This window comes from Durio zibethinus, chromosome 12 (assembly GCF_047325235.1).
Source record: "Durio zibethinus cultivar Kanyao isolate XHJ-2024 chromosome 12, ASM4732523v1, whole genome shotgun sequence".
NCBI lineage: Eukaryota > Viridiplantae > Streptophyta > Magnoliopsida > Malvales > Malvaceae > Durio > Durio zibethinus.
In genome coordinates, this window is record NC_143173.1 from 2108059 (window position 1) to 2132362 (window position 24304).

A 24304-nucleotide genomic window follows, 5' to 3' on the forward strand; every position below is an offset into this window, starting at 1 on the left:
ATTAACATATTTTGATTCGAGCAATAAGAAATTCGGTTTCCTTTAAATGATATCTCGATTTCAAATTTTATTAATGAAAAAAATAAGCATTGAAAGAGATTGTCACCTCATGGGATTCGACTTGACTCGACTTCGAAATAATCGAGACCCAAAATAATTACTAAATATCAATGATGTCAGATAAAAAAAATATTTAATATTAAAAAACATGAATTATTAAATGAATGTAAATTATAAGCTTTTTTTCGGGTTCGATCCGACTTGATTTCGAAATAATCGGAGCCGAAATAATTATCAGATATTGAAAAGTTTTAAATAAAAAAATAATTTAATATTGAAGAATATGAATTATTAAATGGATGTAAATTGTAAGCTTCTATTCTCGAATCTCGAATTCTTCTCTGCTCATTCAAGATTGAAGACAATTTTGTTTTGTCAGCCTCCTTTACCAACCGGGAACTCTGGTTTTGACTGAAAGAGTAAAAAATTAATACTGTAATGACCTATATGCCCCAATTTCGTATTTTTAATACTTTCTGACCATGTTCATTATAATATTATATTATTCGGCTTGACCTCACTTAGTTGAGGTTTTTCTTTTTATAATGGAAATTATTATAAATTAATTTTTGATTATTAAAATTAAAATTTTAATACTCTATTAATAAATTGCATTACTGATTACTAAATAAAATTATTATTCTTAATTAAAATTTGAGATTTCATCTCTTACAATTTAGAATTTGAATTTTTCAATAGACAAGTAGTTTAAGGATCGAGAAAAACGTACCTATCATCTCAGCATTACTTATATTGTAAACCCGATGAATCTAATTATATATTCTTTACAAACTTCAGCTCATTTCTATAAAACTGGTTTAGTTTCTTCTGTTTATAGTATTCACTTTTGGGCAGCTAATCTTGTTGGTTTGCTTGGCTAGCATAATTGTTATTTCGATGGATTTTATGCTCTCATTTTGGTGCGGCCATCAATGCATTGATTACAAGGTTTCCTGGGTAAATAAAGTTTGTATGAAAGGGATTATTTAAATTTGAAGATTAATTCAATTAATTCATATAATCATTTTTAAGAAGTAACACATAATAAATTTTGGAATTCTCTATTTTGAGGTTGCTATTTCATTTGTACCAAAAAAAAAAGGTTTTACATAAAGATTTATTAAGTATTTTCCCTATAATATTTGGGCAATTCAATAAAGAAATTCTTTTGTGGATTTCAACATATACCCAATAAAAGTCAGCTTCTGAATTAATTTTATAATTAATAATCTACTACTTTTAATAGGATGAAAATTGAGTTTTCTAAAGCTTACAACATGATTTTTATGGATGTGATCTCATTAAAGCAATTTTTAATATTATAGGACCGAATTTTGTTCCTTAGTTGCATTAAAATTACCTCTACGTTGCTGTTATAATAGTTTTGAGATCGCTAGCTAGATGAAAAGAATTTTAAAATTAAAAAAAAATAAAAATAGTTGTTAACGATTTTTTTTAGAGTGTGATTGATTAACTAAAAGTTTATCTTTTTAATAAAATTATAAAAGCGGATTTAAAATTTATCAAAAAAATAAATTTTAATCTATGAAAAACAGATTAGGTCTAGGAGTTAGTTACATGTGAGAAAGAATTAGTACTTCCACAACACCCATAATTTACGTTAGTTTTAGTGTTTGATGATATAATTTTGATTTGAAATTTAATAATAATTTCTTTTTATTATTTTAAAAAATTAATTTTATCAAATTCTTTATTTAGGAGTATTGAGAAAATCTTTAAATTAAAGAATTATCTTCAAATTTTCCAGGTAGAACTTTAAAATTAACACTTTTAACTGATATTTTTCAATGACGTCCCTTGAAAATGAAAACAACATTCTTTGGGAAAGATAATTGTTGATAACTCTCTAACATCTAAACGGAGTACTAAAAATTATACCCCTTGGGATGTTATTTTTATTTTATTCCACATTTTTAAATTACATTTTTTTAACATTTTGTGTGAGAAAGTAAATTATGGAACTATCAAATAGCAAACAAAAATTAAAGGCACAAATATGCAAAATGAGTGCAAACAATAACAAATAAATGCATGTAAGCCAATAGGTGTTGTGTATGATGATGAGAAGCAAATTTGAAATTAGATTCTTAAATATAATGAGACCACCTTGACTTTTCAACATCTAAGTAAAACTTAGATGCGACTCTTTATATTTAAGATCTTATTTTATTATTATATTTTTTATTTAATAGTTTTAATCCTATTGTTAAAGTGAATTAAGGGCTCGCATGAAAAACTTAATGAAATAAAATTTTTTAAATACTCCATCATTTAGGTAGCATTTGAAAACAAATTGTTTTAAGTGAGATTTTCATACGCATCTTTAAGATTTTGGAATGGTCTTTAATATAGGTATAGGTCGAGATTTTAAAGTTTGATGACTTTTGAATGATGATTTGGGCTTGCATGCCAAATTTAGGGTTTTATGGTTTGAATTTTAAAATTTAGAGTTTTGAGTTTTTGATTTTAGAGTTTTGAATTTTGGGGGTTTTAAAGTTTTATGATTTTTGGTTTAGGGTTTTGAATTTAAGGTTTTGAGTTTTGAGTTTTAAAAGTTTTAGGGTTTGGTTTTAGGATTTAAAGAGTTTTAGGGCTTAGATTTTAGGATTTGAAAGATTTTGAAGTTTCGAGATTCTAAGATTTAGAGGTTTAGGATTTAGAAATCTTAGAGTTTCAAGGGTTTTAAGGATTTTAGGGTTTCAAATTTTAAGGTTGAAAGATTTAGTTTTAGGGTTTTGAGGGTTTAAGATTTCAATTTTAAAATTGTAAAGGGTTTTAGAGTTTTGATTTTAGGATTCAAAGGGTTTAAGGTTTTAGTTTTAAGATTTGAAGAAAACATAAATATCTCTAAAAATCTCTAACATCTAGATAGATTTTTGAAGTAAGTGTAGTTTTTATAATTTTCAAAAATTAATTAAAAATTTTTCATATATTTTCTTTTTATAAAAATTTATTATTAATAATATTATTATTTATTTAGTATTTTTTTAATTTTATTATTATTATTTAATAATTCTCCAACATTTAAGCAAAATTATTTTTTAAAAATTGATTTTTATTCTCTACATCATCTAGGCAAGAAAAATATTTTTATCACTTTATTCTTATTATCATTTTTTTATTTTTTTTAGCATTTTTTAGTTATTATTCTATTTTATTTATTTATTTTATTATTGTTTAAAAAAAAGAAAAATAAAAATAAAAAAATTTGAAATCATTTTTCATTATTATTATTATTATTATTATTATTATTATTATTATTATTATTATTATTATTATTATTATTTAGTTATTGTTATTTTATTTATTATATATTATTTAATAAGGTTTGTTTTAAAAATTTTTACAAAATTATCAAAAACTTTAGCTTTATTACTCATTATTTATTACTTTTTTGGTTTATTTATTTAGATTTTATTTTTATTAATTATTATTATAAAACATCAAATATTTATTCTAAAAAAACTAAAGGTTTTAAACATGCATAAATAACAATAAAACTAAAAATGATATAAATAATATGTATAAAAAAATAAAAAAAATACATAAACCGGATCGGTCAATGGTTTGATCAAAGCAAATTCAGCTAGATCGACAAATGGGTGGTTCGACGAGTGGTTCAATTGAACTAGCTCAGGGCTAGTTAAAGGAAGGGTTATCAAGTCGGGTTACACAAATCTCAAGTCAGATTTGGGTTCACGCGTGGATCCCTTTTAGTTAAAACGATATTGTTTTGGGCTTTATCTCTTTATATAAAACCAAAATTTTGTTTTATTTCATTTTCATTTTTCAGCCAAAAAAATTTTTTTCCTCTCTTTTTCAAAAAATCCAAAGCTCGTCTGCCCTCAGACTTGGTTGCTAAATCACTGTATCAACTGCCATCCACCATGCCATCGGTCATTGAAAAGTGCCAAAAGGTTTTCAAAAGTTCTCTTCAATGCCCTCTTTTCAGATCTAGTCCTTTTTTTACCAAGAATAGCCATAATCAGTGTAGATCAGAGTTTAAAGTTTCAGTCTTCGTTTTTTTTAATAAACTAAAACTAATTTTTTTAACTTTTTTGCAGGGGCTTTTAACGTTGATGGTTTTTCCCTATTGAGAGGGCTATGTTTGTGATTTTTTTATTTTTTTTATTTTTTTGGCTATTTTTTGTTTGTTTTCTACTTTTTTTTTTTTTTGCTTTCTAATGGATGGGATTTCGTGGGGTTGATGGAGGGGCTTAGCTGGGTTAAAGGTGGTATTGTGTAGGGTGAAGGTGTAAGGATGGCTTAGGTGTTTGGTTGGCTAGGTGAAGGGGGCCTCATGGGGTGCATAGAGGTTTAGGGTTTGGGCGTGAGAGAGAGTTTAGGTGCCTGAAGGCTAGAACTTTAACAATTGGCGTTGCTAGAAGTTAGGTTGTTTTAGCATGAGAGCTTGGGTACAAATGTATGGGTAGGTCGAGATTAGGTTGTGAGTGCACAGGGCTTGGGCAAAGTGACTTGTGAGAGAGATCTGGCGCATGGGAAGAAGCTTGGTCTCGTACGAGCGAAGGCCTGGGCAATGGGTATGAAAGTGTAGGGTGCTGGGTTTTGGTCTCTCACGGGTGAAGGCCTAGGCATTGGGTATGAAGGTGCAAGGTGTTGGGGGTGAGAAGGATCGGTGCTTGGGGATCCTTTGGCTAAGAAAAAGGGTGTGGAGTTTTTAAGAGCTTTAAAGGAGAAGCAGGTAGTTTGGCAGGGTATAGGTGTTAGCAATGCAAGGTATGGGTGCCAATGGAATGGGTTGGGTGATTGGGGCAGGCACAAGGTGTAAGGCTCTGGGTATGGGTTTAGTAGTGTCGTGTATGGCACCATTATCTCTTTTTTTAAAAATTTAATTATTAATTTTAATATTAATAAATAAAATTTCATCCGATAAATTCAAACAAAATTCGATGTCTACATTTGTCTATTAAATTGGTAAGAAAAATATTCTATATACTTAATGTTATACTAAATTTCATCAGTTCATACCAAATTATTTAATTAGCTTTTGTATGACTGACTGAAAATATTAAAAGCAATTCATAGATTAAGCTTATCATATAGTTTCATGTTAAAATTTCAAAAAAGAAGATGATAAAAAATCTTATATTATAATTTGAGCTATAAATGAATTATCTAGAACGACTCAATTTATGAAAAACTCTACTTATCTTATTAAGGTATTTTCGTATCTCGTTGTATCTCTTTGAAATTTCCCGTATCATTTCGAAATTACAAAAACAATTAAGAAACAGATCAAAAACTTAATAAACTCAAACTTTCAATTATTATATATCTTTTTTTTTTGGGTATTTATTACATTGATCAAGATAGGATAGGGTTTAAATCCACATTTTACACAAAAAGCAACAAAAAAAAAAGATTTTCTTAAACAAACTAAGACATTTGCGTGACAAATTTATTGGTTTATATAACTCCATGACATATGTAATGAGTAAGAAACACTGTGAAGATTGGAAATTAATAAAGCCTTTGTAGGCATGCATGACATGAGCAACTTCTTCATGGGTGTCGACATTTCATGATTCTCTCACAGCCTCTATTTTCAGGATTTGATTCAGGTGGCAAACAATTCCCTCCTCTGCAAGGAAGTTGACGATTAGCTCCGATGGCCGGGTAGCCAATTGTTTCAGCTGCTGCATTTGCATCTCCCTTCATGACTGAGCCCACCAACACTGCACAAAACCAAAATACCATGATTTTCTTGTCCATAGACATATTTGAAGAGTAGCAAATTAAATCAAATTTAAACAAATAAAAAGGAGAAAGTGATTTCTATAATTGTATTATATGCTTGTTCATATGCAGGAGAGATTGATTTATACAATTCCATAATATATGCAAATATGGTAATTGTTAACAAAAATGCAACATATACAGACAAGTTTACTAAATATTAATTGTATATCTAAGGGAAAAAAAAAGTTTGTTTTTATAAGGATCAATATGGGAATAACAGTGATGTCCTATATAAATATAAACAGTTGTTATAAGGCATACCATATATTTTTGGCCAATGGACATACTATATTTAGTCAAAATGACAAATTTGATTTCACATTTCAACTGCAAATGACCAAATGAGGATTACTCTTTTCAGTTATAATCTTCAAATTCACATCTATATTTTATTTTTTATATAAAAATAAAAGTTTTTTATCTTAATGACAAAGTGAGAAGGGTCAATCACTAGGTTGATTAATAAGGATAAAATACATAAATAATCATTCAACTTCGGTTAGTGATAAAGTGAGGAGGACCAATCACTAGTTTAATTAATAAGGATTAAAATAATAAATAATTACTCATTTTTATGAGTTACTTTTAAAATTATCGTTATATATTAATTTTTTAATTTAAATAAATATGTATTTGTCATTAACTTGTTAGCGACTAACAATATACTAACGTGGCATTCTGGGTCAATTTTAGGTGTTACGTTACAGTGCCACATCCTCAAACAAATCATGTAGCGATGTGATCTTATAAATTTTGAAAAAAAAAATTGATCACTTAATTTTTAAAAAGTTTTTATTTTAATTACTCCACTCTTAAAATTTACAATTTAGTCACTAACAAATAAGTTCTCAAATTTTATAAAAAAAATAGAAATAAGTATTTAATATTTTTTTTGCATAGAATTAAATTATAAATTTTTTATTTTATTGTAATTATACCATTTAAATTTGAAAAATAAAAGAATATAATCCACGTGTAAAAATTATTAAAATAATGTTATTTTAAATATTTGTCATTCAACTCATCCAATAAACTCAAATAAGTATTTCATAATTAATAATGTCACATTTTAATTTTAATTTCATGAAATAAAATATTAAAGAAAATATAGATAACAAAATAAAATAAAATAATAATTTCAAAACTATTGGTGACAAAATGTAAAAATTTAAAATAGTTACTTGAATTTATTTGAATTAATTGAACAACAAATATTTGAAGTAATAATATTTTGATAATTTTGGCAATTGATTAATATTCATGTATTTTTCAAATTTAAATTAGATAATTATAATAAATAAAAGTTCATAATTTAATTTCATGCAATAAAAATATTAAATTTTTATTTCATTTTATTTATAAAATTCAATAATTTATTTGAATATTATCCTAATATATTTTAATAGGTAACATAAATAATAAAATAATTTATTATATTAAATTTCATAAACATTTGTGATCAACTTTTTATAAATTCACGGTGATGAGCCATTGACAATGAAGAACAAAATATTAATAAATTTCACAAACATTAGTAATCAAAATATTAATAAACTTCATATTTCTTAATATCAAGATTTAATTAAAATAAATTTATGTTATCTATATTTCTTTTAATATTTTATTGCTAAATGTAAAACTATGACCTTTTATTGTAATTAGAGTCTTGACATTATGAAATACGAAATACTTAAATTTATTTGAATGGATTGAATCACAAAGATTTGATGTAATGTTATTTTAGTAATTTTGATAATCAGATAATATTCATCCATTTTTTAAATTTAAATGATATAATTACAATTAAAAAATTAATTTAATTTCATGTAATAAAAATATCAAATGTTTATTTCTATTTTTTATAAAAATTGAAAATTTATTTATTAGTGATCAAATTATTTAAAGTTGAATCATCAAAATAAAAATTTTTAAAAAGTTAGGTGATCAGATCATTTATTTTTTTTAAAATAAAATTTACAATATCATATCAGTAATATCATACAACTTGTCAAATAACATGGTAATGCCTCATGGCATCTGATAATTAACATGTCACTGTTGTATCAGCATGTCATTAGACATTTACAATTGAATGACAAAAAAAATACTTATTCAAATTTAAATGACTCAATTAAAAAAATTAATACTAAATGATCATTTTAAAACAACCCATAAATTGCGTGATTATATGTATATTTTACCATATTAATAATAACCAAAGAAAAAATAATTGTAAATTGTGAATTCATATAAGGAAAACCCATACACTATATAAGGTATGAATAAAGAAAAACGAAAGGACTAAAAAAAAAAGGAGAAAAAAAAGAGAGAAGAAGCAAAGTTATTTTTGTCTTTGTGTTTGATATTAAGAAAAACCCATAACTTCACTTAATTAATTCACATAATCATCTTTAAAAAATATCATTTTATAATTTTAAAATTCAAATATTGATATTTATAATTTTTTATTTTATTTTCAAGCTACGACATCTTATGTGCTAGATATTAAATATAAATATATATATATATATAAGAAATGAAAGATATAATTATAAATAAAATTATTAATTTAAATTAAACGTATATTTTCTTCGTATTTAAAAAAATTAAATTTGAAAAGATAAAATATAAATCTGCTTATTTTCTGTCCCTTTTCTTATTTGTCTAATTAAAAACATAAAAAAGAAAATAATTTTTCTTCATGCATCTGGGTTTCTTATGAACAAACGCCGACGCCATGGAAAAATTTTGGCTGGATGAAAACTGATTTTCAGCTGCTTGCCGAGTCATCTTCACTTTCTTCACTATCATTTTCATATTCAGCAAACAGCTTAGAATACCATCGGTTCGAAACAATACTTAAAGATGAAAAACCAAACATGAACACCATTGCATAAGCAAGAACGAGAGATGTACATGCAATTGTTTCCAAAAGAAGTTTGGGGTACCTGTGTCCAGAAAATTTAGATATGCGCCAAGCCTGTGATATATTTTTGTGCAGCTTCAACATTTTCAGTACCTACAGAAATGAATCATGTAGTACAATAGAGCGTTCTTGCTTCTACCAACTCTCTAGTGGAGATGGAAAACAGGGAAGAGGAAAATTTTGCAATTAATTCATTGCATGGCTGCTCATGGAGATGCAACCAGCAAGTGCAGGCACAAGTACCATTTGTGAACTGGAAGCTGTGGAGAGCACATCTTTCAGCAGCAAGTCTAACGGGGGTGCTGCTGTCCTTCAAACGTTCAGCAAGTGCAGGGCCGATTAATGAAGATGAATCATGATAACAGACAGATTTGCCTGCAATAACACTTGCCATATTTTAGGTCCAAATGTCCAAATATCCTCACGGAAATAAAACAACAGGCCAGTTATACTGTCAACATAAAGAGCTGAACCTCGTGTACATACTTTGGCTGTTGCTTTTATAGGAGATAATGCCAAGAATTCAATTCAGATACTCGAGTCGATGAATCCGTGGGTTAAGGTGAGTAAATGCGTAATGGATCATAGAAATGGGGTCCAAGATCAGCGGAGTTTCAGGTTGGGCTCTATTCTGGTTTTCCCCATGAGACAAAATATAATAGAGCCAAATCGAATCTTATAAGTTTGAGCTCGAAAAAAGAAAGGACAAACAATATATAACTATCATTTACAATTTTTAGGTATGACTAACTAAAACTCTTGAAATAATTATTTGAAATGCCAAATTCTTTCAAATATTATCATTCAAAATCAATTTCTTTATTTTTTTTTACTACAAAATCATATATATGTACTTTTCTACACTTGGGATTAGCAACTATTTTGAGATTGAATTAAAAATTATGATTTCTAATTTTTCAATAGCAAAAATTTTAAATTAAGAATAATTTTATCTAATTAAAATTATTTGTATGTTTTCTTAATTATTCATCCACTTGATATATGTAAAAATTATAGTATAAATTATACTAGATAAATATTATGTAAAAACTACTAAAGTAATATAAGTAAATATAGCACTAATTAATCATCATATTATTTTTTTAATAAAAGAGGTCATAATTTAAAAAAAAATTTATATGTACTCGAATTTGAATTTCAAATCTGTTAAATATCATTTAGAATAAACTTCGGGTCCATCATAATTTTTATTCTATGTGAAGGTTAAATATATTATATGTCCTTGAACAATATACCAATTTGATCATTTTAGAATCTTTTTATAAATTTTGACATAGATCTTTTGATCGAATACGTATTCTTATCATGGACCGTTGGGAGGTCTTTCCACAAATTTTGGCAACCCTAATTCTATATCATAAAGTTTCTTAATCAGAGTGTGTATCACCATTGACAGCCCCAAGGCATGGCAGATTGACATCAACAATTATATATCATATTTGTATTCCATGCAGGAGGTTTACATAGAAGACTATAGATGCAAGCCTCTCTATTATACTATATTCATGCAAAATACACTGACATACATAATTTATGAGAGAAAAAGAATAAGAAATATATAAATGATAAGGGCATCACTATTACCCTCACGATTTACTGAAGAGGCATGAAAGGCCACTGCTTCAAAGCTCAATTAATCCATATTCTTCTTCAATATTTGAAGAATATAAATCCAGGGAAAATTCTTTTTTTTTCTTTTCCAGGAAAAAAGGAAAAGAAATTAATTTTAAAGTTCCTTAAAGGGTGAAGGAGTTACAAGATTCAAGACAAGTGTTTTTTTCAGATTGAAACTAGTCTTATCTGGACAGTTAGATCCCATGCAAAGCCAGACAGCCAAGCAGTTGCTTTACACGTGTCAACAACCAAGTTCCCTTGACTCAACTGAAACTGCGGCCACCATCAGTCATTCAGTTGCCTTCAAAATCCCCCGTTAAATTAGTGTAGTTTTCTGCTCGTTGGTAATGCAAATATGTAAATTGGAAGAACCTTGTCATACCTATTAATGTTCAAGAATTTTATTTCATTTTTCCATGATGGAGATCAATTTCTTGGTGATAATCAAATCATTGGCAATAAATTAAAATCATTAAGCATTCATTTCTCCCTTTTGATAATGAAATTGATACGTTTACTAATAAAAGGAAGTTGATAGAGAAAGGTAATCAGCCAGAAATCACAAAGCCCCCAATCCTTAAGATCAATTTTGTTCTTTGTCTGAACTAGACAAGAATTCGATTCAGATGCTCGAGTCGATGAATCTATGGGTTAAGGTGAGTAAATGTGTAATGGATCAAAGAAATGGGGTCCAAGATCGATGGAGTTTCAGCTTGGGTTCCGTTTGGGCTTTTCCCCATCGGACAAAAACTCCTGATCTCCATAACTATAGGTGGAATAGAGCCGACTTAAGTTTTATTAAATTCAAGTTCAACTTGACTCTAAAATAAGCTTGAATGAAGCTCAATCGAGTTTCCTTTATAATGTTTGTATTCGACTCATAATTTAATTGAGTAGTTTGAGTTTAGTTTTGATATTTATAAATATTAATATTAAATATTATACTTTTGTCATTTGTTTATATAACATATATTAAATATATAAAAAAAAATAAAGACTTGATAAGCTCATGAATATCTAAAATCAAATATTAAACTATTCATATTTAACTCAATCCATTACTCAAATAGCTTAAAATTAATTCAACAATTAACAAACCAAATCTAAATAACTCGCGATCAACTTATCCTACACCCTATATATTTTTGGGCCAGAGCCCAATTGTTTTTGTAACTCCAATTAATGGCCTAAGAATTTGTGAGGCTTAAGGTGGGAAACTAAACAGTGTTCCATATTTTTTCTTGTTGGAATAATATATAATTTTAATTTAAGTAAACAGATCTATCAAGGGTGTGGGCAGCTTGTAGTGACAACGATAACAACAAGAACAACAACTTAATTTGGGCAATGGCAATGAATACAAAAGCTTCAAAATGCATTTGTTTCACAAAATTTAATTTCATTTTAAGGAAGCAAAATATTGGTTGGTTGCAAATAGGGATGGCAACGGGTCGGGGCGAGGCGGGTTTTTGCTCACCCCGAACCCGACCCGATTTTAAATATATAATACCCGAACACGTACCCAACCCAATATTTTTTTCATTTTAAATATTCGAACCCGACCCGACCCGATATTGTATAAAATCAAATCCGACCCGACCCGACCCGAAATTAATAAAATATTATTTTAAATATAAATATAAAATTAAATATATAAAAATATATATATATAATTAAACATAAAATTAAAAAAATAACTAAAAAATAATTTTTTTATATATATCGGGTCGGGTCGGGTCGGGTTTGCTTAAAATCCGACCCCGACCTGAACCCGAAATTTTTTTTACTCTACCCGACCCGATACCCGATTTTCAAAAAAAAAAAATCGACCCTAAGAAGTCAGGTCGAGTCGAAACCCGACGGGTTCGGGTGATTTTGCCCTCCCTAGTTACAAACAAAACATGGATCATCCAACATTATCTGAAATCAGCTAGTATTATTAAAGTTGACATTTAAAAGTTACAAATTTAAAAGAGTTTAAATGCGTAATGTCTTCTTCAATCAAGTATATAATTAAATAAGAGAGTTTACCAGTAAATTAGGAAATTCAAAAAAAAAAAAAAACACTAAAGAAGGGTGCTTTTGCATTTCTAATAAAATTCAAGAATTATTTGAAGTTAACATCAATACGGTTTTGAATTTAAGATTTAACTTAGTTAATTCATAAAATTACTCTTTAAAATTAACCTCTAACAAGCTTTTAAATTTTAAATTTTAACAACTGTAATTTATTTCTGGATTGCCATATTGTCGTTTTTTTTTTTTTTTTATAAAAAAAAATCAACAAGGTCTTAATCTTTGTGAACTATAATTGTGCTTGCTTAATTTAATGCAAACATTTTGAAGGGTTCTTTTCATGTCACATAAAATTTAAGGTTTAGTTTGTAGTTAACATCAGCAAGGTCTTAATCTCTGTGGGATATTATTTGTACTTGCTCTAATGAAAACATTCAAAAAGGGTCTTTTCATTTCAATAAAATTCAAGAATTATTTGTAGTTAACAATTAACATCAACAAAGGTCTTAATTGTACTTGTTCATTTCATTTGTAATAAAAAAATTTTAAGTTTTATTATTAAAGGTGAAAATCTAAGAGAAAATGACATTATATATGTCATTGTGTCACAGATTTCAGGTGTGAAGCACTTTCAAAAAATTTATGATGCTTAACTTTGCAGTGATGGGGATTGTTAAACTTAAAACTTCTACTTGCATGTAACATGCAATAAGTAACCCTCATTTGCCAATAAATTTTACCCATTATATTTATTTTGGTAAATATAATTTTTAGGTATGCAACATATTGTAATTCTCTCAATTTTATCCGATAAATTTCATCCCTCCTTTTTTAATTAAGATCTGAAAATGAAACTTTCATGTTAGAGTTTTAAATTCTAACAATTGAATTGTTTACTTGAAAACAATTTTACCCACAATTCGAGAATGCATAACGAAGAAATTTCACTTGTTATCTTGTAATAACTGCCCCATGTGACTAAAAGGTTATTGACGAAATTAATTCATACATGATAGAACTTGAATTTAAAACCTAAATAAGTTTTTTCTTTGCCACTGAGACTATTTAATAGTACTTTACTACATGATTTTTGTGTAAGTTGATAAGGTTTCATTGATTTTGAAAGTACTCTTCATCAAAATTGGCTGTGTATGATCATTCATCAAATCTTCAAAGGATTTTGCAGTTGAAAAATCTGTGAATATGGAACCAAAAAAAAAAAAAAAAAACCTTCTTGCAATGTTGAACTGTCTATTATTTTTCACTTAAAAGGAAAACTAACTTATGTACTTTTGCCCATAAGACAGATAGAAAAGAAAATGACTTATTGAACAATATACAGTCCTACAATCTTAAAGTTGCTTTGAAGTAATATCAGTTCATTCCCATTACTACTTGGAATTGAAGAGCCTGAAAATTTTGGTCCCTTAAATAATATGATGCTAATAACAGTTTAAACTTGTGTGCTGGAAATGACTGTTAAACTGTTGGACAACAATTGAATTAATTCACCCATTAAAATTTTGTTGAGGAGTTAGTTGGCCTCATTAATTCATATACAACTTCTTTGTCCCCTCATCCAAACACACCCTTTACTTTTCAGGTAAATATGGTGGGATTTCATTTCCCAAAAAATGGAAAATTATAGAATTTTGGATTTGGGTAGTGCTTTTTTTTTTTTAGGGATTTGGCAAATGTAAAGGTTTTTTATGAAGATTTGAAACTGGATTGCTAATACTGAGATTTAGATATCACTTTTTGAAAGTGATTGAATGAACCTAATATAGAGTTTATTTGCTATGATGAAATAGCAAAAGCGAAAAAATTAAAGGTAAATGATAGGTATGAAACTCGTTGTCTTTCCAAATTAATGAATATTATATTAATCATATGGTCCAACTACCCACCTCTGGTGGAAATCCAGTGGATCTTTCATTTCAAGCTGTTTCTATTACATTTAGATTTCCAAAAATGAGAAAGGAAGATTACAAAGGAGAAAGAACAGGGTGGCTCCGCCTAGTAACATTTTACCTCCTCCTCCTCCATTGGTGGAGGACAGAGGGGAGAGGGGGACTTTGGTGGTGCATTTATTCATGAAAACTACATTGCCGACAACACCTTCCTCAAAAAATTTATCGGTTCTTAAATTCCCCCCCCCCCCCCCCCCCCACCTTGACAGTTATACAGAATACAAATGCTTAAAAAAAGTTTGACTTCTTCATCCTTTTTTTGGTTAGATAGCTTGAAACTTCCTCTGAAATTACTGCCATGTAAAAGGAAACGTGTAGACTTTACTTGCTAGAACAATAGTCTCAAAACAATAAAGTACACTTGATTGAATCTTAAATTATAAGCCCTACAATGTTCTAATAAATTATAAGCCCTACAATGTTCTAATGCAACCATATATATTTGATTTGGAGACATATATGGTGTGGACCAGTGTAATTATATAGTATAGTCAACATTGTTGAAAATCCCAAACTTCGGATCCAAAGTTTAATTAGCTAACGTGGTTCATGCAATCACCTCAAGCTACGACTTTTTTTGCATAAAAAAAATCTCACACCCCCACACCATATTAATGTTGATCACATGGCTCCTTTAACCAGTCATCTCTATCTGTTGCCATTCTGTATTATGCATACATTAGTTGCTGAAACTTTCAGAAATATCATTTTCTGCTTCATCATATTGAAGTGATAGGGTCGAAAGCTACATTTACCAGCTTTTTCTGTGGGCATATGATAGAAATAAGTTTTCGTTTCAGAATTTGGCTATGTTTTCAAATTTATGATTTTTGGCTTCATTGTTTCTAATTGTAGAATAGAGCCAATAAGAATAGCAGTGTGTTACCAAATTTAAAAAACTTAAACCCATGGTCAATTTGAGAAAGGTATACATCTATGTTGATTATTGGATTTAATGTCTTCAAAATGGGAATGTTTGTCTTACCCTAATTTTTTTGGGATTATTACACATTTAGCATAGAATTATAATCAAATTCTTGATTTGATACCTAAAATTTAAAATTCATAATTAAACACTTAAATTTTACTTTCGCCCTTTACTTTACATACAAAACTGACTATGTTAATCAATTTGATGATGTGTTGAAAAATAATTCGTAAATATCATAAGTTTAAAATCTGTCACATCAACATGTAATGTGTTGTGATTTTATTGATTAATGCTTTGGAAACATCACTAATTTCACTAGCGAAATTAGTCTTTCATGTAAATTAATTATGGACGGAATTTGGAAGCAAAATTCAAATACCTATTTACGAATTTTTTAATTTTAAGTATTAAATCAAGAATTTAACTATAGTTTGGATACTAAATATGTTCGAGGAATGTCTATTTTTGTATCACTGCTTCACTTTAAGATATCAGCTATGTCTTCTACACGAGTAACATAGGAATTGCGGTGATAAAACAGAGGAGAGCTTGAAAATTTATATACTCCTTAAACACCCTAACTTAGTCCCCATTTGGATTCCATCACATTTTTGGTGTGGTTCGATTACGCTCATCGCACTTTCAGTTAAATTTAAACATTAATTTTAGTGAAATCGAATCATTATAAATTTTTCATTAAATTTTATTTTAATTGCAGCTATAGTAATTTTTATTACTGTTTTTAATCTCACTACCTATCTAAATAGAGCTTTAATTTACTTTGATCAATAAGTAACTTTATTTTTTTTTCCAAGATAATATCAAGAATGATCCTCAAATTATAATAAAATATTTAATGTAAGACATGAATTTAAATGAAATATAGTATTTAAATTATTAATTTATTAATTAATGTGAAAAATATTTTTACGTCATGTATCTTTATTTTGAGTTAGTTAAATTAAAGTTAATATCATATTAGTTAATAAATTTATAATTTAAATTTTATAATAAAAATTTTTAAAATTTAAATATCACATAATTAAATATTTCATTATAATTTAAGAAACAGTAACCTTCATTTTATAATTTCCTCTTGATAAAATTATAGCAATCTCGCTTTAATATAAGGCATAAGCTGGTCAATTGCTATCTTAAATGGATTTAATTGACTGACCAATAATTGATGCCTGACAGCATTGGATGCTTCTTTTATGCAAAAAGTTTTTGTCATGAGAGGGACAAATTTTCACCTTAAAACCCCACGATGAACCAATCGATAACAAAAAATTTCTTATATGGGTCTGCCAGACTGCCATGTGTATGGCCAAAATTACTCAGTTTTCAAGATGCAATTTGGTGTTGATCCTTCCAATACTTGTGATTGTTACCTGCAGTTTGCTGGAAAACCAGAATGAATAGGCGCATTTATAATGTTAGCTAGATTGTTATTATCTTAGGGAAATTTGATCAAAGGAGATGTGTTGCTACTTGCTATAACTTAGAATACACCTGGGCTATATTTTTTAAAAAGAAATGATCATATGATAAAATTTAATTTTATGTGTAACCCCAAATCACATATCGTTATATTATGAGAATTTGTTATTTTATATACATAAATATTTGAACTCATACTTATAAAATATTTTTTATAAGATAAAATCATAAAATATTTAAATTAAATTAGATAATATCTGATAGTTTAGATGAAAGTTTCTTATAATATATTTGGTTACTTGAACATTTTCACCACAAGATTAATTAGTGCTCCAAAAGTTTTGACTACATCATAAATTTAAACGTCTTTATAATGAATTTGCTGAAGTTTAATCCATATGATAGTGTCCAGCTATACTTTGATTATCACTTATGCAAAAAAAAAAAAAAAAAAACCATGATCTTTGCAAAAGAAAGTTTGTAGGCCATCTGGGATGATATGGACATCTCTTTGTTAAAAAAATAACTCTTCATTTACACACTGGAGCTACTTGTACTGGTATTTGTTTTATGGCACAGCTGGTAGCACACTGCATTAATGTTTGATCAAATGGATACAACATAATAAACAAAATCCTTATATATAAGGCCAGCTGAGCTATCTACCCTTTCACAGTCAAGGGGGATTGGTACACTTTAGAAGAAAGAAAGTGTCCTTGGTAGAGTATCTTTAGAACCATTTCAATGGATAATTCGTTCGTTTTTGTTACGATTTTTGGTCTGCTACTTGCATTAGGAAATGTAGCTTCTCAAGCTGAAGCTGCAAGGGCATTTTTCGTGTTCGGAGATTCACTAGTTGATAATGGTAACAACAACTATCTAGCTACTACTGCTCGAGCTGATGCATACCCCTATGGCATTGACTATCCGACTCATAGAGCTACCGGCAGGTTCTCTAATGGCCTTAACATCCCAGATCTTATCAGTAAGTTCGTTCATTTTTTTTCAGACACCTTGTTCAAGTTGCTTTGATATTACACTTTTTCTTATGGAGTATGGTAATGTTTATATGTGTTATTCAGGTGAGCAAATTGGTTCTGAACCAACATTGCCATACATGAGCCCGGAGCTCACAGGACAAAAGCTACTTGTTGGTGCCAACTTTGCATCTGCTGGAATTGGAATCCTCAATGACACTGGAGTTCAATTTGTAAGTCCAATTCCCAAGTACAATTTCCTTTTCAGTTATGCCTCTCCATTAGTTATCAAAATGTCTTAAAGTGCTGCTACATTTGTAGATCAATATAATCCGAATTTCCAGGCAACTAGCTTACTTCCAGCAATATCAGCAGCGTGTGAGTGCACTTATTGGACCTGAACAAACTCAACGCCTAGTGAATGAAGCACTCCTTCTCATAACCCTTGGTGGCAATGACTTTGTAAACAACTACTACCTGGTGCCCTTCTCAGCAAGATCTCGCCAATTCACCCTCCCAGATTACGTCGTCTTTATCATTTCCGAGTACCGGAAAATTCTATTGGTGAACTTGCCATTACTCATATCATATTTACACACCTTTCATCTTTATTGCAGAATTTATTGTGCACAACTACCAATCTAACTGGCATTGCTCCAGCTAGGGAAAATGCCACAATGAGATGACCAATTAAAGGAGTAGCTAGGAACAATATACACTTTAATGTCAGTAATAATGTGGGGACAAGTATCCTTGCTCCTTTTTTTATGGAGCCTAGAGATAGTTATATTTATTGTTATACATCAAGTTTGGTTTGGTTGGTGATGCCAACATGCATTGTGATGTTGTTTCAACTGCTATATTTAAATCCAACATGCATTTTGATGGTTGTATATATGATACATAACTTTGTCATTAATGTTTTCATAATGAATGCCCATGAAACCCCATTCTTCTGCATAAATCTGAATACTTTAATTGTCTATGATTTAGGCACTAGGTAATCTCAGATATCGGAAACTAGATTACTAGCAATTTCACCATGTTTCCAATGTGATTATTGATTTCTGAAGGACTAATAAAAATCAGTAAAACGTTGATACAAACCTAGAGCTTAACTCAATTAGTTCATATAGTCACCTTTAAGAGATGGGATCCTAGTTTAAAATTCAAATCCCAACACCTGCAACCATTTCCCCTATCCCCAAGCTATGACTTGCTTTGTTCAAAAAAACGTTGATACAATACTTTAATTACGATATATTTTACTTTGCAGAGGCTGTATGATTTGGGGGCAAGGAGGGTTTTGGTGACAGGAACTGGACCATTGGGTTGTGTCCCAGCAGAACTAGCTCAGCACAGCAGAGCTGGTGAATGTGCGGTTGAGCTGCAACGAGCAGCAGCCTTGTTCAACCCGCAGCTTGTTCAAATGCTAAACGGACTCAATAGTGAGCTTGGGTCACATGTTTTCATTGCAGCAAATGCATATGAAATGCACATGGATTGGATCGGTAACCCTCAAGCATATGGTAAGCATCTTTCACGTTAGAACACTATTTAATGCTAATACTGAACATATCAATTATGATTTTATCAAACTGTAAAAGCCACAAACTGTAAAATTTTGTAGATTCAAAGATCTATAGCATGTTTGTTGAGAAGTGATAAGCAAGGGAGGAAATTAGTTGAATGACAGAAAAAACAAAGGGACCATTTTGAAGTAAATGCGCGCAATTATAGAAATGCGAGCTAAGGCTCTGGTTGGTCCCCAGACTCTGCATAAAATTTATTGTTGAAGCTATAAAGGCCATTGGCCCAAAACAAATTTGCAACTTCAGAAGCTAGGGGATTCTCTCTATCCATGTTAATTTTATTTTAAACCATTACTTGTAAAGTATAATTTTGTTCTTCTAGGTCATATTACTTGTAAAGTATAATTTTGTTCTTCTAGGTCATAAACCTTGCTGTTAAGTACAGATTTCCACACCATATAGGCTTTGTCAATGGTTTGAAAAACTATTTAAACTCACAACAATCTGAATGTTGGATTGTCGGAGATGAGATTTGAATCTGAAACTTCCATTTTGGAGTAAAATGTGACTAGACTAACATTAACCCTGTTATGGCCACATTAAATTTAGCATAAACCTTGTTACTAGCACATACTAATCATCTGCATAATATGTTTTCGGGCAGGTTTTGTTACATCAAAGGTAGCCTGCTGTGGACAAGGACCTTACAATGGAATCGGACTGTGCACAATAGCATCAAACCTGTGCCCTAACCGAGACATTTACGCGTTTTGGGATCCATTCCATCCATCAGAGAGGGCCAACAGGCTGCTTGTACAACAGATGATGACTGGTTCCAGCAAGTACATGAATCCAATGAACCTTAGCACCATTATGGCATTAGATTCTAGGGTCTAGCAATCTTAATACTACACTCCTCTATATTTTCCCTATTAAACTGGTTTTTTTTTCTACTTAGTTGTATGCCTGGATGAGATATTGTTATTGTTATATGCTTCAAATTGAATGCCTGCAGCATTGGTTAATGACTAAACATTGGTAAAATGTCAGATTATTCTTCTTGAATAATAGCTTGGATAATTCAGTTACTCATAACTAGGATTTGGTACTTGAGGCTGTTAGAATTTAAACCCTCATTACTGAAAATAAGAGTCCAACATTTTACCAATAAATCAGATAACATATTGACTTAGGTTCATTTTTTTTTTTTAAATAATGCTGTAAATTTTCAATAATGTTGTGAATTTCTAGATTACCTAGTAGGAACAATTCGTACTGTAAAACTATATATAAAAAAAAAGTACTCTAATAATAACTTGTAACAAGTTGCACCAATATTAATAGTAGCTGCCTTCTATTAGGGTCCAACTAATTAATATGAGAGTACCTTGGAAGAACTGTGTTGTGGGCAAGGGAACAGAAGAGCCTGTCTAACACATGCGATTGGCTCTCTTGTCATCTCATTCTGCCCAAGGATACAATGGGGTAGTTGGCCACGCTGTTCCACAGTTCCAGTAACCTGACTGGATCTTGTCGAGCCACTAGCCTGTGATTATCAGCTGGTTTAAACAAGGTATATATGCCAGTAGCCTTTTTGCTTGTTTATTTATTATTATATTATATCCTCTCCTTTTAGTGTGGATCAGTTCAATCGGAATTCTGATACATTTACGAAATTAGATGATGATGAAGGATGAATAAAATGGCTAAAAAAATGAATTTATCTATTAAAATGGTGCAAGACAGAGCCAATTTAGGTAAAGATGTAATGTGCTGATGATAAAATGTTCTCAAATTCAACAAATCTAAGCTGAACTTCCACATGAGATTAAGTTAATTATATCTTCCAGAAATAATCTGGTGAAGTTTGCTTTCATTTCTCATACTCCAAGAGAACAAAACTCCATTTCTAACGGTTTGGTTAAATCTCAAGCTCAAGGAACACAAGATTTCTCTACTTATTTTCTTTTATACGTAAGAAACTACAACTTAAAAATAAAGAAAGAGGTTTCAAGTGTTGGGATTTGAACCCCAGACTTGCTATTTACTTTTGATTTCTGCTTATCATTTTCTTTGTTTCTTGTTCTTAGTTTCTCTTGAACTATGTATCTTTCTTATCAATATATACCTTCTTGCCTTTCAAAAATAATAATAATAATAAAACCACAACTGCCATAGCCTTTATTCAATCTTGGTTTTGTTTTAAAAAGTAAAGGAAAATGACAGGAAATAAAAGGGCAATTGAAAGGGTAAAATATGATTTTATCTAATGCCTAGCCTGCAGTAGAAGAAAGAATTACACAACCATCAATTTGATCAATAATTTTTCTTAGCCAAAACATTATTGAGCAAATTTTGTGGAACTAAGAATGATGAATAAATAAAGATATATATATATATATATATATCGTAAGGGGGAAAAAGGCATTTATTTCAAACAATACATACATATGTACTACTACTGCATACTGAATAACCTTTCTTAATTTTTCAGGAAATAAATGACCGCAAATGAGTAGGTGAAAAGCTTTTTCACAACCTCCATCCAGGTGAAAACATCAAGTATACTGCTGGTAGTATAATATTTTCTATGGTGCACCATTGCTTCTCCGGTACTTGGCAGAGTTACAGGGAGAGTTTTCATTACATTGTCATGGCTAATTACTTAGTTTATGGTTAATATTGTATCATCATTGTTAGCTTCATTGTGGCAACAACAACTTCTTGGAAACCTCTGCGTGCCCGAGCAGATTCACCTCTGTATGAAATCAATTTCCCAACTCAATCATCCTACCGGACGATTCACCAATTGTCTTAACATAGCTGATATCATCAGCAAATTGAGCTTCATTGAGATATATATTTATGTTATTACCATTTTTTTTCTGTCACAAACTTATTGCATGTTATTTTGATCACTTGCATATAATGTGACATATGCAAAAAAATTTGGTAATCATGAGGTGAAGATATTTGCTCAGAGCCCACATTCCCCTACTTGAACCCTGTCGGCCCCAATTTTGCATCTGCTGGAGTTGGGATTCTCGATGACGATTCAATTTGTATCAACATATTTTGCCCTGCAGTCTCATTTCCTAGACCAATATATACTTTTGTTTTTGTTCGTATGCTGTTAGCATAATTTATTGTTGAAACATTATCCGAATCTACAAGCAGTTCAAGTTTTTGAAACATTATCAACTTAAGATTGTCTGCCATTATCAGACCTGAGGCAGCTGAACAGGTTGTGAATGAAGCACTGGTGTTCATTTCCTGGGCATTGGTAATAGTTTTTTCTTGCATAATTTATATAAAATAAAAAAATTGATCAGTGCTTGATCTATATTGTTACTTTCAACTCTGATGATTTGCAAAACAGACTGATGCCAATGCTGAAACAGGATTTGGGACATAAAAAATAGCCTGTTGTCTGCAAGGATCCAAGCATGTGGCCTTGGACTTTGCACTCCACTTTGGAATGTGTGTCCCAACAGAGACCCGTATTTGTTCTGGATGCATTCAATCCAACCGAAAGAGACAACAGAATTCCTGCGCAGCATATGATGAGAGGCTCCACCAAGAACATGCACTCCATGAATCTCGTTGATGTTCAAATTTGTCCAAGGTTGTTCAAGGACACCATGACTTGATTCATCTCTCATGAATTAGAACCTTTTTTTGTGGTTTAATACTTTAAGTAGAAGAATTACATGTCTAAATTTAGGTGTTTTTGCTTGGCAAATTCAGATTTTTTAAAATTTAGAATTTAGTTCAGTTCATTCATGTAACCACCCTTAAAAGGTGGCATTCAGCAAATCTGAAATTCAAATATCAATATTTGCAACTTTCTCTCTTATTCTTAATTTACGACCATCTATGTAAAAGAAAAAAATGAAATAGTTTAAAAAGAATGATAGCGTATATCACATAAACCTATTTAATAGTCGAGCTACTCATCCAGATATGAAGGTTCACTCAAGTTTTGAAAAAATTTGGATAAAAAATTAAACTTCGTTAAATGGATTTAAATATAATTTTAGGCTAATTTAAATTTTGGATTGAGCTTTAAACAAATTAAAATCTGAATTCGACTTGGCTCAATCTAAATAAAATATATAATTAAAATATTATAATTAAATAAATATATATTTATATATATATGAATTTTTATTTTTATATTTTATTTTTTCAAAAAAATAATTTTTTATTTTTTATTTTATAAATTAAGTTTAATGGATGAATTTGAGATTTATTTTTTAATTTAAGCCAAACTTGAAAAATTTTGAAATTCAAAATATCAATTCAAGTCAAACCTAGATAAATATATAAGTAGTTATTAATATCAAATATAAATCAAGTCCAAACTTGACTCTATCCAACCTATAAACATCTCTAATACGGAATTGCTTTTGTCTTTGCTCTACCAGTAACAAATAGAATGTTGCAGTTTTAGACACATTTGTTGGTAGCTAGGCCTTTCATTTGTAACAATCAGAATCATCTTAATGATATTAGCATTCTTAGAAAAGAAAAAAAAAATTGAATGCTATTATTTATATCCTTTTTACTATTCATTCTTCTAATATGTAAATAAAACTTTTTGCAATCTTAAATTGAATTTTGTGTAATTGACTCCTTTTTAATAATTTTGTTTTGTTAATTGTTTATGTAGGAATTAATTTTTCAATCATACACATTATGCAATTATATACAAAAAAATTATGCAATAATCACAATTTCCATCCATGTACTTAGCTTCCCTTCACCAAGTTATCCCTTTCAATTACAAGTTATTCTTTAAAAAATAAAAATAAATTAAAGATTGGATACGAATCTTCACATTAAAATATTCGAGGATTAACCTAAGAGATATTGATCTTTGGATCTAGAACCTAAGACTTATGAATTTTTTTTAAATAAATTTAGTTATAAATGTTGCACATATCATATTAAATAAAAATTTGTGTCTGCGTACATGTGCATGCATATTTTTTCTTTTTATAAATATAAAACAACTTGGCATTGAAACTCAATTG

At 29.4% G+C, this 24304-nt stretch overlaps 1 protein-coding gene across 1 annotated transcript; it reads left to right on the forward strand.

Moving 5' to 3' along the window:
• The first annotated feature begins 17431 nt into the window (after positions 1-17431).
• LOC111296465 (GDSL esterase/lipase At5g33370-like) lies at positions 17432-20359 on the forward strand. The gene is made up of 5 exons (XM_022890783.2): positions 17432-17744; positions 17842-17969; positions 18058-18300; positions 19013-19265; positions 19933-20359. Exons 1-5 carry the CDS (start codon positions 17504-17506, stop codon positions 20163-20165), a joined length of 1098 nt encoding a protein of 365 aa, XP_022746518.2. The 5' UTR covers positions 17432-17503; the 3' UTR covers positions 20166-20359.
• Positions 20360-24304: the final 3945 nt, after the last annotated feature.